At 43.1% G+C, this 20,159-nt stretch overlaps 1 protein-coding gene across 1 annotated transcript in view; it reads right to left on the reverse strand.

Annotated features, from left to right (window-relative positions):
- Nucleotides 1-20,159, reverse strand: part of DOCK2 (dedicator of cytokinesis 2) — a 407,203-nt gene that overhangs the window by 68,525 nt on the left and 318,519 nt on the right. Inside the window, exons 29-30 of the mRNA XM_028102762.2 lie at nucleotides 19,093-19,187; nucleotides 8,385-8,463 (exon numbers count right to left, since the gene is read on the reverse strand). Coding sequence (XP_027958563.2) covers nucleotides 8,385-8,463; nucleotides 19,093-19,187 — 174 coding nt within the window. The remainder of the gene's footprint in view (nucleotides 1-8,384; nucleotides 8,464-19,092; nucleotides 19,188-20,159) is intronic.

A 20,159-nucleotide genomic window follows, 5' to 3' on the forward strand; every position in this document is an offset into this window, starting at 1 on the left:
TTTTATAGATGAAGAGAATGAGGCTTGGAGGGGTTAAGTATTATTCCAAAGGTCACTTAGTTATATATACAGTAGATCTGGGATTTGAACTCAGGCCTTCTGATCAAGGCTCAGGACTCTTTCTACACACCGTGATCAGTCTTTGGCTGAGGATGCATTAATATATATTTATTGAACCCCTTCTCTGTGCCAGGCATTGTCATCATGTGGGCATAGGGGGTGGTTATGCAGACGGCAGTCCCTACCCTCGTGCAGCTCACATTCTGTTGGCGGGATAAGTTTTTCTTTCTTGAAACGTTATCTCCCAGAGTCCAAAAGACCAAGCTGCTCCCAGTGTAGAGTGAAGCAGCCTCCCAGCTTGTGGTGTCCATCAGGTCGACTCTCCACACACAGACCAGAGGATCTTTTTAAAACAAGTTGGGTTCTATCACTCCCTTCCTCAAAGTCCTTCAAAGGCTTCCCAAAACCATTAGAATCACATCTCGAGCCCTTCTGTTTCCGTAGTAACCCTGCTTATCCAAACACACTCGGCTGTCCTTCCTCCTCATGTCCCCATGACCGGCAGGTTTTGCAAATGTGCTGCTTTGGTCTAAGTCCAGACCTCACACCTCCTCACATTTAAGACCATATGAAAAAACAAGCCAGGGAAACAGAAAACCTGGTCAAAGGACATGGAAAGGGTTATATTGAATGTGAGAAATTCCTGATTTTAGGAAATTTCCCAAGAGTAATCAGGATACAAAAAGAAATAGATACAGAACAACATAAATTGAATTGCTATTACTTTCAAAAATAATTCCAGAAATGTTTCCCTAACACATTTGAGAACACACAGACATGCCAAACCTAGAGCCTCTTGCTAGTCTCCGTTCTGACTTAGTCCCTTCAAAAATGTTTTCTCTGCCACCCCATTCCTAATTTTTTTAATTTAGATATAATCCATATATCATAACATTCACTTTTTAGAGTATAGAATTTAATGGTTTTTAGTATATTCACATAAGGTAATACAACCATCACCACTTAGCAGTCATTCCCCATTCTTTCCTCCCCCTCAGCCCCTGGCAATCACTAATCTCCTTTCTGTCTCTGTGGATTTGCTCACTCTGACATTTCATAGAAATGGAATCATAAAATATATAACCTTTCATGTCTGGCTTTCATTAAGCATAACGTTTTCAAGGTTCATCCGTGTTGTCACATGTATCAGCATTTCATTTATTTTTATTGCTGAATACTAATCTATCCTATGGATATACCACATTTTATTTATCCATTCATCCATTGACTGACATTTGTGTTGTTTTCACCTTTTGGCTCCTATGAATAATGCATCTATGAATTTCTACATACAAGTTTTTGTGTGGATGTAAATTTCCAATTCCCTGGGGTATATCCTTAGGAGTGGACCTGATTTTCCTTTGTCTTCCCTCCTTGAAGATCTTTGCAGGCGATGAGATCATAGATCCCGTGCCTCTTTTTTCTTAGTAGATCAGAAATGGTGCCCCTAAGGGTCTCACCCACAGCCTCTGCCCAGTTTTGCCCCATAGAGCAATGTGGGACCCACTTTGAAACTGAGGGAACTTTGTCATGGTGAGTGGCTCTATGCAATGCCCTGAGAGGTGAGCAGTGGCCACAGCCAGATACTTCTGGGTCTCATAATGCCTCTGCCCTGAACCTTCCTTGACTCTTGTTCCCAAAGAACCAGGACAAAAGGCAATAACATGGCTTTTCAGACCTCATTAAATTTCCAATGTTTCCTCCCTCAACAAACTGCCTATTCTGGGGTGGGGGGTGCTGGTCTGCTCAGATTCCATAGATATAACATGAGCATCCTTGACTTGGCTCCCTTACTGCATCTAAGTTCTATTCTTTCATCAGAGTCCAGTTCGAGATCTGTTCCTTCATGAAGCCTTCCCAGATGGCAGGGCATGACAGGTCTGCTCAACCCTTCTGAATCTGAGTAGCTCTTAGTAGGTGCAACCACAGATGTGGGTCCTCTGTTTTACACCTTCCCTTGTGCTCCACTCAATTTCCATGACAGCATCATCCAGTAGTTAGGAGCACAAGCATCAGCATCTCACAGACTAGGATGTGGATGCCAGGTCTATCTCTTACTAGCTAGGTTGTCTTTGGCGACTTATTTGACTTTTCTGAGCCTCATTTTCCTTACCTGTAAAATGGAGAAAATAAAGGCAACTACCATCATGGATTGTTGTAAGTGCTGGGTAAAATAATATGAGCATGAAGTCATTCACCACAGGGGTGGCACATGTCAAGTGCTCAGTAAGTAGAGCTGTGGCACTGTCTATAGTGCTGATCGTAGATTATTTGAATGCCCTGTCTTTCCAACTGTAAGCTCCACAAACAAGGGTCTTGTGTTCCACTTATTTGTATCCCTGATGCCATATTCAGCACAATGGCTGAAATGGCTTGAATGTAGCGAGGCTCTAGGAAATATTTATTTATTGATCACCATTTTGTTAGATTCTCCAGTTGTTTCACAAGGTCCAGATTTTTCTTTCCTCCCTGGCCTAAGCTGCCTGGTGGTATTTCTACTAAGTGCCCAACTCAGCTGGCTCAGGGAAGCCAAAGATGTTTGAGCCACACACATAGGTCTTTTTTCCCTGGGGGAAGAGGTGAGGTGACTACTGATTGGGAATTTAGTACTTTGAAATAATAGGACAACAGAAAGTTAGAATAATTTTAAGGGTCATCTGGTCCAACTCCCTTATTTCACAGATGTAAACAGTGAGATCCAGATAAATGACCACCCAAAGTCATACTGCTAGTGGGTATAACTAGAATTTAGTTACTTTCAATTAACTCTCAAAAAATTGAAAATTTAATACACATATGGTCAAAAAATTTAAATGGTAGAAAAGATTAAATGATAAAAAGTTTATTTTCCATCCTACCTTGGACCCTAGTCTAATTCGCCAGAAAAAAAAAAAAAAATTAACAGTTCCCTGGATATTCTTCCCCCAAATTTTTTATGTATAAACAAACATGTAGAGACAGTTCAAAAAATAGTCTGCTGTAGTTTGCTTTTTTCTCTCACCAATATATCTTGCAGATGTGTCCATATTAGCCTATGTAGATCTACTGCACTGCCTTTTACTGCTGCATGGTACTCTGCTGTAAGGATATGCTTTAATTTTAACCAATTCCCTATTTATAGGCATTTAGATTGACTTCAACTTTTTTTTTTCCTTTGGCATCAGTGCTGTAATCAACATGTTTGTTTATACATTTTTGTCCATGACAGGCTGTCACATAGTATACATTCCTAGAGCTGGAATCCTTTAGATAAGGGGTCTATGCAGAATTTGTGGTTGTTTGTTGTCTTTGTTGTTGAATAGACACTGTGAGGTTGCCTTCCAGGATTCCGTTCCAATTATCAGCTCTATTAGCATGGGCAAGTTGCCTTACCTCTCTGAGTCTCCGTTTCCTCAGCTGGAAAAATGAGGCTAATAGTATGTAAAGGGAGGTAGTTATAAGGATCAAAGGAGGAAATCATTGTTGAGAAAACTCCTACTTTATCTTGCAAACGCAGTTCAACAGTCGCTTCCTAAATGGGCAGTGGTGGTTTAGTGGTAAGCCTAGCTGCCTTCCAAAAATCACTTCCCGGGGAAGCCTTCCCAACTTCTTCCCTGACTAATGCAGATCCACCCCTTCACCTTCATCATGCCCTGTTTGCAGGATTTATGACATGTTTTAAGCTGAACAAATTTATTTCCTGTCTCTTCTAATGGATATAAGCATCTTGCAGGCAAGAACCCCCTCTTTTTATTCACTGTTGTATATCCCGTATAGCGTTGTGTCTAACTCAGCATGTGCTCACAAGCGTCTGTTGAATGAGTTCATTAATGAGCCCAGCCCTCCCCCTGCATTCTTGTTAACTCCTCTCTAGACACTATGATCTCCATGGTATTATTCTCCCATTTTGGAGATCAGGACACTGAAGCCCAGAGAAGTTAAATAACTTGCCCAAGGTGACACAGCTACAAAATGGCAAGGTTGGCATTTGAATCCAAGTGCATCTCTCTCTAGAACTTGTATTCTTAAGCACTCTGCTCTTCTGCAAAAATTGCTTTTCTTTCCTTTCTCAGTTTCCTTTAGCCTTGGTTGTTGGTCAAGGTTTCCACTGGGTCATCTGAATTTTTATAGTCCTTACAACAGACACTCAAGGATTTGATCCTATAAGATTCACATTAGCTGCAAATTATTATTTACCCCAATTCCATTAAAAAAAAAAAATAAAGCATCCAGCACAGTGTTGCTAACATGCCTCAGTGTGCCCTCTGAGCTGCAAAGCCATGGCTGCCATGGGCATTCTAAGGAGGCCACAGATTCGGGGAGTGAAAGGTTTCAATCATAGATTTGGGTTAGGAACATCAGGTCAGAGGTGGTCTGGGGCCCTCAAGCTATGGCCGAAGAAGCTGTCCCTAAGCATGTGACCATCTTTCTGTGTGGTGAAGCTGTCCCACCTGATCCTCCCTGGGGGGGTGCTGTGGGCCTCTTCAAGGGGGTGCTCTGCATGGTATGTGCTCCCTCTCTCACCTTTTTTGCCATTACAAGTTACATTTCCTATTACAGAGACCAAGCCTGCCCTCAGTCCTCCATTAATAGCTGGGAATATCCTGGAATATCCTTTTCATGTCACAGGGTCTCCAGTACAGGTTCAAAAATGATCCCAAGGTAGTCCGATGCCCAGAAGCTGATCCAGAAATGCCTCAAGGCCAAGGCTGGAATTACCAAATGCAGAGCGAATTACAGCCTCCCAAGTAGAGAGAATGTTCTTAGTAGTAATCAGACAGCTGCTTAAGACAGAAACAATCTTCCTGGAGCCAAAGAGCACATCGGAAGTGTGACCATGGATTCCTGGCCAATCAGAGTACCCAATATGGAGAGTCTAATCCCACAGCCAATCATCGCAGAGCTCTCTATCCCAGGGCCAGCAAGCGCTAACTAGGGCAGACAGTGTCTCTGGAGCTAAATAGAGCTGTCTCCCAGATTTGAAAGGCACTCGGTTTTTAAAAGACAGAGCAGAAGAGTGGAAAGGGCCTGGGCTTTGCAGACAGTACAGGGACTGAATTCCAGCAGCTCCTGCTTAGATGACCTTTAACAGGAGAGTTAACCACTTCTCTGAAGCTCAGTTTATTCACTGGTAAAATGGGTAGATCCCAATGCAACAGGATTATGCCCTAAGGAGATGCCTAATAAAGGTTAGTCACCTTGAAAAGCTTGGATGATAGAAGATGGATGCACAGCCTACTATCATGACTCTAAGATCCTTGAGGGCAGGGCAGTGTTCTGCTTTGCTTCTGAGTTCCTCATAGCGTGTTACAATAGTCTGGACCTATGAGAATTGCTCTTAAACAGAAATCCTTGCTGAGTCGCATTTGAAATCCTCTCTCTTGGTCTTCCCTGACCAGCAAATGGATGTGAATGCCAAGGCCCAGTATCCCGAATAGGGGTTGGGAATGCAAATTATTTTAGCCCTGGGCAGAAAACATCATTTCTGTAATTCCCAGGTCTTGTCATCTGCAGAGTGGCACCCATAGAGCTTCTTGCTTTTTGTCCTTTGTTTCATAAAACCACAGTTCCAGAAAAGATATTAGGGATAATCTCATTGCACCTGCCCCTCCTCTGGACAGTGGCTGCCAAGGCCAGCAGCTCTTAGTGATGGATGCTGTTCCTGCTGATATTAAATGCATAATTAATGAAACTGTTAGAAGGAAACAGGCGTGTTCCAGGCAGGGTACAGAGAACAAATCCATTCTCGCACGGGGTGAGGAGAAGGTAGAAGAACAAAGATAAGGCTGAAAAATGATCCTGTTTTTGAGTACTTTTCAGCAAATATCTATGGAGGTCTCATTAGCAAAAGAGACTTATTTCATTTTGTAATGTTGGCCATTTTCCTGTTTTATAAAATCCTAGGGGTGTGACAGCCCTAGGCAATGCCTGGTGACTGGAAAGATGCCTTCCTGCTGTCCTGTTTACCAAGGACTAACATATGAGTTCCCAGACCTGACATATTTTAGGACCATCATCATCATTATCATCAAAATGATAACAATTATTATAATGAACTAACATTTTATTAAATTGCTACCATGTTCCTGGCACTGTTCTAAGTGCTTTACATGAATTAGGTCACTTAATCCTCTCAAAAGTCCAGTGAGGCAGCTGCAATTAGTATTTTAATTTGATGTTGAAGAGACTGAGGCACAGAGAAGTAAAGTAATTTGCCTAAAGCCACACAGCTCATAAGCTCAAACCTTCTATGTTATGAAACCCCCACTTCTCTGGGCATCTCTCAGATGCAGATTTTCTTTCAGGAAAACAGGACAAAACCTATAAGAATGGCATGAAAAGATGGAAGCCACACTTCTCTTGGAAAGTACCCCCTAAGATCATGGAGGACAGCCAGAGTCGGGAAACCAGGTCTGAGGCTGTAAGTGCCACCACCCTCAGAGAGAGATGGGCAAACCAGCCATCAGTTTTATGGCCCAAACACTGCTTTCCTGCTGGCCCCTAGGTGTGTTGCTCCAAGCTGCCCCTCGAAAAAACAATGACCTTATTAGCTTCCTGGAACACACTTGTACCTGAAGCCTGCAGGCATCTGGTCCACATTTGGAAGGGGATCAAACATGTCTTCTGATTCAAACAGCCAAAGTGACATGTTTTGTTGCCACATGAGAGATGTATAACTCTCAGCCAGAAGCTCTCCATGAAGCCAGTGCAGGGGGAGACTCCCTACCGAGCACGTGGTGGTGGTGATCTGCAGCTCTGAGGTCAGCCACCACGGCTCTCTGGTCTCGACTCTGCACTGCCATGCTGCGTCACTATCTGCACCATCAGGCTAGCTGCTCATCACCTCCGGCTCTCCGTTCCCGCATCCTTCCAGCAGAAAAAGGACTAGTAATAGTAACTAACGTGTAGTCTGGTTGTCAGGGCTGAGAAAGAAAATGCCCGAGGATGCTTCTCATGAGATCTGCACACATAAGTTATCATAAAATGGCAGCTACTCTTCGTATCATCATCATCATTATAGTGCAGATGGCTTATTTGAATGCAAGATAGTGGGAGAGAATCTTATTTGGAGGTAATGTTGATTAAATACTTCTAGGTTGGTGCTCTCCAGCAGAGTGGGTCTCATAGGCCTCAGCCCAGGAAGCATCTCCCCAGGGAGACCTACTACGTGTCAGGCACAAAGCACAGAGTCTCTGCCAATAGAAGGTCTTCATACTCGTGAAGCGCACGCTTTACCGGAGGAAAGAGAAAAAAAAAAAATGTGCCGGTAGACAAATAAGGAAGACAATCTCAAGTAATATTTAGTGCTATGAAGAGACTACAACAGGTTAAGTGGTAACACATAATGACCATGGGCTCAGTGGGGAACCCTCAAAGAGGACTCGTCAGGGGAGGTCTCTTTCAGGAGAAAGTATCTGAATGAAAACCGGCAGAACCTTACAGTGAATTCTCCCAGCAAGCCCCTTGACACATGCCAGTTCTGCAAAACCCCTATGAAACAGAAAGAATAGGTATTGTGAGCATCCTACTGATGAGTCATCTGAGGCATGGACACAGTCCAGGCCTTGTCTGAGATTGCTCAGCTAGTCATAGGCCAAAGCCCAGCTCGGAACCAAACACCTTAGATAAGCAGGCAGAAAATACAATTGCCTCAGTTCACCGGCAACTTCCTAAGCTTGCACTGCAAGAGATCCTGGGGATCAGGGATTTCCCCACAGGAGAGATCACCTTTCAGGGGCCTTCTCTTTCATATCATCAGCCAGAGGTGGCAATTTGGGCTTTTCCACAAAGCTTTGAGGAATTGGCTCTTCTTGCCTAGGCCTTGAGCAAGTGTGTCACTCTGCCCCAGGGACATGCTTTGAGGCCCCCAAATCACAGAGGCCCCAGGTCTTGTCTGAGTCCTAACAGTGATTTCTGAGGGAATCATGAAGTCCCAGAAATGTATTAGTGAGGCTTTTATTTTTCAGTGTCTGTGAGTACCTGTTTTGCTAGGCTCCAGTGAATAGAACAGTAAAAGAATGTGATACGTTTTTAAAAGGTGGTACCCACTCTGACAATGGATGAATGCAAATCTCCTCTTTAGCACAAGATACATTAAATGGTCACATTTGCATATGCTGCTCCAGTTAATGATTATTTGTTTAATCAAGGGCCTGCTTCCAAACCCTGAGTTTCAATCAAGGGCCTGATTCCCTCCTCACCCACACCCCCTCTGTGGAAACCCCCAGAGACACTGGCATATCTTACGTGTGCTTTGTGATGTGTCTGATGGAGTAATCAGCCCAAGATGCTACAGCCACCTTTCCAGGGCACCCCAAAGCCCACCCTGGGTGCCTCACACTCACCTGGAACTCAAAGTTCGTGTGTTCCAGGAACTTCTGGTTCATGGTTTCTGCGAACTTGTTGATTGCTCTCAGGAAGACCCTGGAAGAGGGGAGAAGGTCACCAGGCCATCTGAGTATGCTACCTCAGGCATCCCTCCCCATCCTCCAGACCAAAGTTCCCTCAGAGAGGGGCTCAAAGACCCAAAGAAGAGGTCAGCTGACCCACCTGCTCACACTGTAGACCCGGGGCCATGTTTGCCCTGCAAGAACTTAAGAACTGTCTATTTGACTTCCTCAGAAAATGTCTTTTGTTTAAACTATTACAAGTTTTTGACAGAAAATTTATGCTATCCAGAAAGACAGAAATTGCCTCCTCCACAAACAAGCAAACAAACAAACAACACACCATCGAATCTTATCATCTAGAGAAAACCATCACTGAGATTCTGATGAACATTATGTTCAAAGGTCTTCCTAGATGTATGTACATGAATGGTATTTGAAAGATATCATTTTGATACATAGAGCTAAATGGCAAATGCTGTTTCACAGCCTGTCTTTTTTACTCAGCAATAACTTGTGTGTTCCTTTCATGCCAATGAATGCAGATATACATCATGCCTTTTAATCACCGAAGAGCATACCATTCTATGGGTGGATCGCAGTTTATTTAATCAGTCTTTCAGTGATGATCCTTTATGCTCAGCTTTTATAGACAGTGTTTCAGTAATTACTCTTATGTACACCTTGCACCTCCGATATACACCTCTTTTCCAGTCTCCTTCCTGAAGTGGTGGTACTTAACAAATGCACACTTAACATTTTGGCACCTGTTGTCAAATTGCGTTTCTCCTTAAATATCTTCCCAACCATCTCTTCCTCCCCTTCCTCCTACCAAGCCCTACTGACTGGTTTTTCAGCTTCCCATCTCTTGCCTCTTCAATGTCAAGAGTACCCTGCCTAATGGTCCGTTCCATTCATGTCAATCACCCATTTTGGTGACACCCCACTGCCCACAGGATAAGCCCAAACTCTTCCTCTTGACAGTCACTGCCCTTCATGATTAGACCCCACCTTTCTAGACTCATTTCCCACTGTTATCCGCTGCTTTTTCTTGTTTTCTGATACATAGCTGTGTTCCTCTTTTGTACAAAAGCCTCTCTCCTTTTAATCTCTTTAGGACAGGGTCTGCTGCAGCCTTGTGTCCCCCAAAGGACAGTCATTGCAATTTCCTTTTCCAGAATTCATCATGGGCTAGGATGACTTATTTGGGTGACTCAATAATGCCTGTCTCCTCCACTAGACTGTACTTTCCTTGAAATCAGAGACTCCCTCCATGATCTCATCTACTCTCCAGTCTTCCTCCCTGGCCTCTCCCCTGAGCTTCCAGCTTGCATTCCAGCTCTCTCCTCCATACCTTCATGTGGATGACTAATAGGCATCCCATACATAAGGTCAAATTCTCAACACCTATTGCTGTAGTTTTTCCATCTTTCTGTAGTCTTCCCATCTGTGTTAATGGTAACTCCGTTCTTCCAATTGCTCAGGGGGAAATCCAGAATTTGACTATTTCTTAACACCCACCCCATTGCCATTGACCTCGACCAAGCCACCGTCATTTCTCTCCTGGATTTCTGCAATAGCCTCCAAACTGCCACGTGCCCACTGTGACCTCATCTCCATTGCTTGGGTGTGTTTGTGAAATCTTCAAGCACAGTGGCCAGATCTCACCTGTACCAATGTCTATAATTTTTGATGAACAAGGAATAATCAATAACTACTTCTCCATTGAGTGGCTGGTCCAGGGAAAATGCCCATTTGGCCTACCTGAGACACAATAGGAGGCAAGTAAAGGAAGTGTCGATTAGAAGGCTATTGCTTTGGGTCATGATTGGGGCTCAGTTCTGCTTGAGAACCTCTGAGAGACTGTATAGAGCATACCTACACATTGGAGGTGTTCCCTCCCAGGGACGAGGAACCTAGGAGGTTTATTTACCAATGCCAGCCTCTCACTAGTTGAAAGTTGCTCCTGTGGACATTAAGTCTTTAGCACTTCTGGCTTGCCCTGTAGGTGGACTGAGTTCTCTCTTGAAGCCAGAGAAAGTCCAGAGGATGAAAGAAGTGGGAAGATCAGGATATGTGGTAAACGTCCACCAAAGCCGCAGGTATATATATTCTGGGTGGGCCAAGAGTGTGGGCAGGGCACCTCTAAATGTGCTATATTGGGCATTACTTGTAGAGAACCTGGGCCAGGTATTCATTAGGCACTTAAATGTTTGTTGAACAAAGAAGACAGAGCGTCCTTGTATCAGGATCACAAGATTTGTACACCCACACAAGCACACACCTATGCACACACCCATGCACACACCCATGCACACACAGTTGGATGCAGACTCTGGCTTTGCCACTTCCCAGCTGTGTGGATTTTGGACATGTTCGTGTCACTATGACATCTCTGTTTCCTTGCCTGTGAAATACCAGCAGTGTAGCACTTTCCCAGGGTTGCTGCAGGCTTCAGTGGCAAGTGTGTGGTTAGGTGTGGAGCACAGGACCTGCCACAACAGGAACACAGCAGTTGTGGCTGCTTTAGACCACTTTGGGTTGCTTCATCCTTCTTCCAAAGTCAGGAACTAACGGCAAAATGGGCAGACAGGACCAGTTGCAGCTGGCAACCAGTTCTGAGGTAGGCAGGACCATGTAGAGGCAAAAAAATGAAAGTCCCACAAAATCCCCCCCCCCCCCCCCGCCCCGCCACCAATCAGGATGTCAAAAAGTGAGATTTCTTTGGCTTTGCTCTTCTGGCATTTGCTAATATGCCTTTAAAAAATATCTATATTTTCCCCTTAAAGATTGGTATGGAAATGCATTGAGTGGCTGTCATTTTATGTTATAAGCATCTTGGAATCTCTAATGTGATCCCAAAATGAGGGGTTTTACAAATTCTCGGAAGGAACAAAGCTATCAGTAGTTTCAGTAATAGTCATTATTTTGATTGTCAGCCTAAATCTGTCTCTGGTTCTCAAAGGCCAGTCAAATAACCAGGCATTGGTCAACCCTCTGTGCTAATGGTGGGTACTGATGGCAGACAGGCAATGGGGGCAGTAAGTCAAGGTTCTTCCCTCTCTCTGGATTCTTCCACAGCCACTCGCTGGGAATCATGAATCATAACATCACTTAACTTCGGTTTCTCATGTATGGGTTTAGAAAAGTATGTCTTTTGTCTTCTCTTTAAAACATAACTCTACTTAAAGCCTAAGCACTAATATGGTGAAGTAAATTAGAATGAAAGCATACTCAACTCTCTGTTACTCTCAACAATGAACCTGAATTGTTGAAAACAAAGTTCATGACCAAATCTCAACCTAACACTTCCTGCATCTCATTTGTGATGCTTAGTAGGATCTATAAAATCAATAGTAATCAGAGCCACAGTTACCAGTGATGGGCTCTCGGCTAAGTACCTCTTTCTGTTCTGTTTTCTTCTTCTTCTTCTTCTTCTTCTTCTTCTTCTTCTTCTTCTTCTTCTTCTTCTTCTTCTTCTTTATTTCTCACATTAACTCTCTGAGTTGGATATTGTTTCCATTTTAGAGCTATGAGTTTAGGTAACTTTCCCAGTAACCCAGCCAGTACATATGGAATCAGCATACAAAAGTATGCTGCCTTCACGACTATTCTGTCCATAAGAAAACCTCTGTAATTGTGTTCAGTCTGAGCTGTGAGCTCACCTTATTAAGAGCAATGACAGAAGGAGAGCAATTTGTGTACCCTGTGCTAAGGACTCTACAGACATTCTTTCACATAAATCTACAAACCAAGGTAGGTGCTATTGTACACCCATTTAACAGAAGAAGAAACTGAATATTGGGAAAATGAAATGATTTCCCCACATTCACACGTCTAATAAACAGTACAGTCAAGACCTAATGTCAGAGTTGTCTTTCTCCAAAGCATTTGCAGTTAACCAGAAGGATATACTGGCTTCCTTGAAGGCCAGCCTGCAGTCTTTTGGCACTGGGCATGCTTCTACTCGTGCCCACCATTTTGCACACGTCCCTTCACACTTCGTCCCTATCTTCCTGCTGCTCTGCCCACAGTCGCCTGGGCACAGGGCCAACGCTTGACTCGGGCAGTGTTCCCTGGGTGGCGAGTGGCCCACGGGTGATCTTATGCGTACCCAGTGGGGGCGCCCAGGCCTGGAGAGTAGTTGAATCAAATCCTTCATGTCAGTCCTAAAGCAGGACCCCTAGGGAGAAGGCAGTGACCCACGCCCTGAGGAGAAGCCAAGAACAGATGACTCTGAGAGGAAGCAGAAGCCACATGTGAGAGAAGTCAGCTGCTGCGAGGAGGAAGAAACTGGCGGAAAGATCCTTGAAAGTGGAGTAGGGGAATAATGATGAGAGCTACAATTTAAGAAGATAGGACTATGTACCAGGTCCTATGCTACATGTTCTACATGCATTTTCTCAACTACTTTTCACAAGGCCGCTAGGAAGTAGGTCCTCTTGGTTTTGCTGCTATATCACACTGACTCCTGCAGGTGCTTGAGCAAGCCTACCCTGGGTCAAATCCCACTCTGGCACTCTTCCATGCTGTGGCCTGGAGCTAGCTGCTTGACCTCGGGGAATCTGAAGGGCCCGTTCTGGGACATGAGCCATGTGAAGATTAAATAAGATGTAGTGTGTGAAGCTGGCGGCCCAGTGCCTCAGCACATAGAAGTCTTCAATAAATGTCAGTTGTTGTTGTTGTTGTTGCTATTGTTAATAGCCTGGCCACCTGGTAGCTCCGAGGCGGGAGGATTCCAGACTGAAAACATTCTGATGTGACAACCAACCCACACCCACAGGCTGTAGGACAGGAATAAAAGGGCATGCCTTTTCTGGTGAGAATGCCCAAGGGAGGGAGAAGGCCTCTTTGAACACCATTCCCCTTCTCTCTGTGGTTCATGGGATGTTGTTGATTCTACTGGTCAAACTTGACGATGGAAGTAAAAGAGCTGGACAACAGAGTTCTTGTTCCTCCCCTGGAGGCGGTGAGAAATCCATCCTCCCTGAGCCCTGAAGCTGCTGTCCCCGAAACACACAAAAGTTCCGTGCACCAAGAGGTTAGAGTGAAGCAATGGCTTCCAGCTCAGCATCAAGGAACGTCTCACCCCCAGAGCCCCCGACGCCTTGCCTGGAATCTGGGATTCTGGCAAGCGACGCAGTAGGCTTTTGGAATCTGGAGTCCTGCAGCCTGCTAAACATCAGGATTAGTTGTGCTGTGCTGGCTAAAGAACCCATGGGGGGCCTCCTTCTGGGCCATATGCACTGGCGGAGGTGAGGCCCACAAAAAGGAGTAGGTGCTACAAATTAACATGGGTAGGAGGAAGGGGAAGTGGGACTCAGTGATTTGTCAGCCTCCTGATGGAGCCACCATATGATTGCTGGGCGCTGCCTTACTCAGCTTCCTATGATCAACTTCTGTGACCCTACTGTGTGCCTGGTCCTGTTATGTGCTTGAGACGATGTTAGACCTTGAAATAGGACACTGATAAAGGTAGACAAGATCCAGCCCAGATTTGCCTCTTCTGTGAAATATTTTGGGTATTCCCAAACCACAGGAATGTGACAAGGACAATAGTAGCTAACATTTATGAAATGCTTGCTATGTGCCATGCATGTTCTAACTACTTTGTATATATTATTTTATTTCATTTTGGTCCTCACAGTTGTGATAGGTACTATTATTAGCCCCATTTTATAGGAAGAAAAATTGAGTCATAATAATCATAGAACTTCACCCAAGGTCAGCTAACTATTAAATGGTGGGGGCAGGATATAGACCCTAGTAGTGGCAAATCCTACCTCCTCTGGGTATTTTGTGTGCTCTGAACTCACTGCAGTGACTGTAGCAATTGGTCACATTTCCATGGGCATGTTTACTGTCTCACCAACTAGCCCATATGCCCCCTGCCCTCTGGGATCAAGGAACAGGCCCACTCCCTAGAGCCCTGCATAACCAGGACACTCGATAAATATGTGTGGGTTGATTCCTTTTTTGAGATGTTTTAGGGATGTGTCCAAATCCCCAAGCACCTTCAAAATGTTGGATTTCCAGACAGAGGTGCAGATGGAAGGGGAGAAAAGAGGTTCCTTGGTGTAATTTTGTTAGTTTATTATATTATAAAGAACTTCATCATTTAAAAATTTACTGTATCCCATAAATCAGATCACACTGAAAGCTGTGTCTTACCAAAATGAAAAAAAAAAGTGTTCTAACAGAAGGCATTTCTTGCAGTAGACATGTCTCTATGTCTGCATACACAAACAGTACGTAGCTGAGAAGACGTTCAACTCTGGAAAACTCCATTCTCTCCAACAAGGAGAAAATAAATTATATATGACTAATACATACATACACACATAAATCATAAGTGATAATAGAGAAATTATAAAACCAGGTAGGTTTTAATAATATGTAAATAATAAGGAAGGAAGGAAGAAAGGAAGGAAGGAAATTTTAAAGTACATACTAACCAGCATAGGAAGTAGAAATGTTCTGGAGAATACTGGCCTGGGCTAAACCATGCTGCATATTCTGTTTGTCCAATTTACGTTGAAATCTTTCACTGACTAGCCACAAGATCTTGGGCAAGTTAACTTTTTGGGCCTCTTTCAGTTTTCTGAGCCACTAAATAAGCAGTGGGCACATCTGTACAATGCACTTCATAAGATGACCTCACTATTTTATAGGATGAAGCAGTAGAGATCAAGAACATGGACTCTGAATGGTTTTTTATTAGCTATTCAATATTGTGGAAGTTACTCATCTATTCTGTGCCTCAGTTTCCTCATACATAAAATGTGGATTACAACAGGTTACATCATAAAGTTGTTGTGAAGATCAAATAAACTAATACATGTAAGGTATTCACAACAGCAGTAGATCCAGATGCTTAACACATGTTAGCTATCATAACATCACACCAAATGTAAAAAAGGTGAGAAAATTTCAAGTGTTCCATTGTGGACTGAAGATGAAGGACATCTATTAACTAATCCATGTGCCCTTCAAGGAGAACAACAATCATTTTTCTGTTGACATTAGGCACATCCTTCTCTAGTCCAAGGCTAAGTTTGTTGTCTACTCCTGAAGATGGCAGTGCATCTATTCAATGGGTTTTCTGAGGTACCAGCATCATGCTAAAGAGTAACTCATTCTACCCTCACAAAAAAATACCATGAAATGAACATTATAAATAATCCCCATTTTACAGATCAGGAAATTGAGAGTCCAAGGGATTAAACGACTTCCCAAGAAAGAGAAGTGGCAGAAGAAGTCTGAAATCCAACTGTATTTCTGAGTCTACTTTTTTTTTTTTTTTTTTAATGTAGAGACTTATGTACTTAGCTGAGCCTTAAGGGATGCAAATATTTCTATTTAGGATACAATTCCACTTTCTTAGATCCTTTAGAAAATAACATTGTAGTTTTCTAAGTATAAAGAAACCAAGGATTATTATACCATCTCTGGGGGCCTACCCCTCCAAAAAAGACCAAAGTCCATAACTAGTTGGGATTTCAGGAGGGGATGTTCCTCCAGACTCTTCTACATGCTTCCTCCAGGATGACTGTAGGCAGCTCAGAAGGTAATGCTGGCCTGGTCAGGGCTCCAGCCTCTCTGGGCTCCCATCCTCCTGACCTTGTATAAGTGGTAGATGTCTGGGCATTTATTTGCCTATCCACCAGCCCATTCTTCTTTTGGTAATAACTCCTAGACTTTTCCTTCGGATAACTACTCCCCTTACCACCACCCCCCCCCCCACTTTGCTCCCAGGCTTTGCGGTTTGGATAGAAGGAACAATTGCCTCCCAGTTGCAAAGTGAATTACATGACCTAAGCCTGATGAAATAGCAAATTTCACTTTCCTGGCCACAGAAATTTATAAATGGGCATGTAGCCTAAGCCAGAGCTTTGAAGAGTAGCCTGGGGACACTTGTTCTACCTTTTCTTTCAATCCCTATTGGGCTTGCTAATTCAAGGCACATCTCTAGAATTTCTAGAGCCTGTTTTCCCCACCACAAAGAGAGTAGCTGCCTGAGAATGAAGTCAACAAAAAAAGAGCAAAGATAGAGATACAGATTTCTTACAACACTGTTTGAGCACCTAGATACACCCATGCCTGAAGCCGTAACTCTGAGCTAATAAACTCTCTTTTTACTTAGGCAGATTTGAACTAGATTTCTTTAAAAATTCTAATCAGTAAATAGCTATTGGATACACAGAGTTCATTATATGTATTTATGAATGTCAGGCTTTGTGCTAGGAGCTGGAAACACAGAGATAAATTAGACATAGTGCTTGCCTTCAAGAAGCCCATTCTTTAGTGGCAGAAACAGTCACACAAAGATACAATTAGAGCACAGTGGAATAAGTGCCATAATATGGGCGTGTATGGAAATACAGAGAAGAAAACGCATTCTCCTACCATGAGAGAGTTTTAGAAGCATCCACAAAGGAGAGATGACAGGGGGAAGAATTTGAAGGATGCTTTCATGTTGAGTTTGGTCTAGAAGAGAGGAGAGCAATAGTTTATGCAAAGTCATAGAAGAATGAAATGGTAGATAACAGTGAATAGTTGAATGTATCAAAAGCACAGGGTGAGTTGAAGAGGACTCACATGGGTGCTTCATGTATTTTGGCAAAACCTGAAGACATTGTTGGCCAGCTGGCAAACAGTAAAAGGATTCACATACAGTTCAGGAGCTGACTACTACTATAACACAAGATGACTGAACATTGACATAAGGTACTACCGGCTTCATAATTTGTTGAGCTCAGTGCACAATGCAAATGTGAATCTCCTCATTTGAAAATTATTAAGAATTTCAAGATGGCCAAAGGAGGGCATTAAAGCAAACGTGGAGCCTTTTAGACTGCAGGGCCCTAGGCAACTGCACAGGGTACAGGCCCAGGAAGCTGGTCCTGACATAGGAGTAGGAAGGGGCCTGCCTCTGATTTGTCATGTGGCCCGGGCCTACTTCCCACCAACACTTTAATCATTGCAAAATCCAGACTCCCATCTGTGTGATGTGAACATGGAGAATCAGGGCAAGGTTAGCCCAGATGGAGAATTCTGACATTTTGTTGCTGGGCTGAATTTTCTCCTTCTACCGTTAAGTTCTGTTGCACAGCCAGCCAGAAACTTCTTTCTGCCTTGACAAAACTCTTCTCCCCTCCACCAGCCCCTAATGCTGGCCCCAAGAGCACTGCAGGTAAGCGAGTCTATCGAGTCACATGGCTAGGCACTTAGGCATCAAATTAGTGGGAGAACAGCTTTTCAGAGGACAGAACGGTAAGGGATGGAGGCCACCTGGGACTGGAGTCAGCTCTTAGGCATACATGAGATAGAAATTCTCAGACTGTACCCAATGACAAAATTATTAATACATAAATGTTTATAGTCTTTGCTCTTTTCCTCCTACTAAGAAGAATTCTCCTTCTGCTCTTCAACTTCTCTTCTTCCACCCTCTAGGGATATTTCCATTTGCCAGCCAATTCTTGGTTTTTGGGATATAGAACAAAGGCAATAGGTAGAGAGAGACATGACTTCTTGCCAGTGTAAAGTGAGGGGCCTTTCATGGGGAGGATTAAAAATATATGAAGCCAAAGGGAAGTGAGAGAGGGGGGAAAAAGGGAAGAGGCCAAGAAAATTCAGCTTTAAAGGAGTTTGTGGATAGGAATTGAGAATAAGGTTGTAAGAGAATGTGGATAAAGCATGGGATGTGAGCGATACTGAGAGCCAGAGAAATGAAGAAAGGGAAAATCAGGAAATACTGCTGAGTGTCATAATTTGAATTTCATTTTGATGAGATGATACTATTTGAGAGAAAACATTAAAGACTGAAATTGCTTATAATTACTTTTATCTAATGTTGTGCTGGGTTATGTGGGATCTGAGTTATACTTGTGTTACATTGGAATCCTATAAGATGTTAACAGATATTATATATACACACAGAGACATACATATACGCACACCAAATGGTTCCACTAGCAAATACATTTGTGAAATTCTGTATCCTAAATCCTCCTTTCAGAGAATCCCATCAGCATATTAAAGGCTCTAAGAAGTCCTGCCGCACAGAAATCTGTTCAAAACTGCTTAACCCATGCTTCCTGAACTTACTTTATTGTATGCCACAAAATATGTTTTATTATTTTGAATAAATGCTGACCTACTGTCTCAAGATGTTAGGGAAGACTTCACAAAGTATGTTATTTTTTTAAAGATTTATTTATTTTGGAGAGAGGGAAATAGAGAATTGGGGGAGGGGCAGAGGGAGCGAGAGAATCCCAAGCAGACTCCCCAGTGAGAGGGGAGCCTGATGCGGGGCTCAATCTCACTACCCTGAGATCATGATCTGAGCTAAAACCAAGAGTCAGAAGCTTAACTGACTGAGCCACACAGGTGCCCCACAAAGTATGTTATTTTAACTGGTATTTTAAAGAATGGAGAAGGTGCAAGGTAGCCAGCTCAGTATATACAAAGTCATGAGGACTGAAATATTTTTTAAAAAAGAAGATTCAAGATTGGTGTGGAGTTCCCTAGGGTTTAAAAGTAGAAAGAAAGACTCTGCTACACATTTTCATCTAACCAGGGAGAAAGCATCCCCACCTTGTCTCCATGAGTGCTCTTTTAAGTGATTGCTGGGGTGACGCAGCTGTAGGGACAAGTGGCCGCTCACCTGTTCTGAACCATGCTCATGGCCATCCAGTCTCCAGGATACACATTTTTCCCAATGAGGTCCTTGAACATGATGAATGTCTCCATCAAGAAGTCCTGAAATAGTAAAGCAAAACACACCTGTCATCTTGTTTCATAGGAACTGACTGGAAGGACCCAGATCTTATTGGCTGTTTAAAGTTTTTCTTTATTATTTATTTTTAGAGGGGCAGAAAGGGAAAGGGCATTTATTAAATAAATCCAATGGAACCAATAGCGGTGGATTTTTAAACGGAAGCTTCATGTTGGTTACCAGGAGACTGTTTCACAAATACAAGTGGAATGTGACTACGGGATGTGAAAACACTCTCAAAAAAAAGCACTAGTAATTCTGTCTCTGGGAGGAAAGAAGTAAATGCATTTATTGATGTCACATTTTTATAACCATCTTCTCAAATATGTATTTAAGAAGGAAATATTCTACGCTTTGTGACAGCATCTCGGGTCATGTAGCAAACAGTTATTAGCATGACCACCTAATTAGCAGTACTATAAACACAGCTAGTTCATATATAACAGACACATCATGGGTAGATTAGAGGAAACACAACCTCTCATTCGAAGAGGTTGAGAGTGGACCTCAACACACTCCAGCAGATACTGCAGCAGACCAAGCTTGTGCTCCATCTTTGGAGACTGCAAATTCAAGACAAATCCAGACAACCAAGACCAGGACCCCTGGCACATGGATGCTCCTGAGCTGGAAGAAGCAAAATCATACTCTGTCTGCTTTCAGGAAAAGTTAAAATCCATAGGAAACCCATTCAGAGCTCTTTCCTTAAGCTAGTGGTTTTCAAATTATTTTAATAGCATAATTCTTTGTCCAAAGAAAATACCACTCAGAACCAAATATATAAAATAGGTAAAAATAGAATAGCTGTGTTTGATGTGTGTGTGTGTGTGTGTGTGTGTGTGTGTGTGTGTTTATGGTAGAGGATGGGAGGAATATAATTTTAAAATCACTACTTTAAGATAAACTGCAAAATTCTAGAAATGAGATTGGTTCCTTTTCAGCAATCTTTGCTTCTG

Source organism: Eumetopias jubatus, unplaced genomic scaffold (genome assembly GCF_037043125.1).
Source record: "Eumetopias jubatus isolate StellerSeaLion01/CBP00866 unplaced genomic scaffold, mEumJub1_p1.0 scaffold_5, whole genome shotgun sequence".
In the NCBI taxonomy this organism is placed as follows: Eukaryota; Metazoa; Chordata; class Mammalia; order Carnivora; family Otariidae; genus Eumetopias; species Eumetopias jubatus.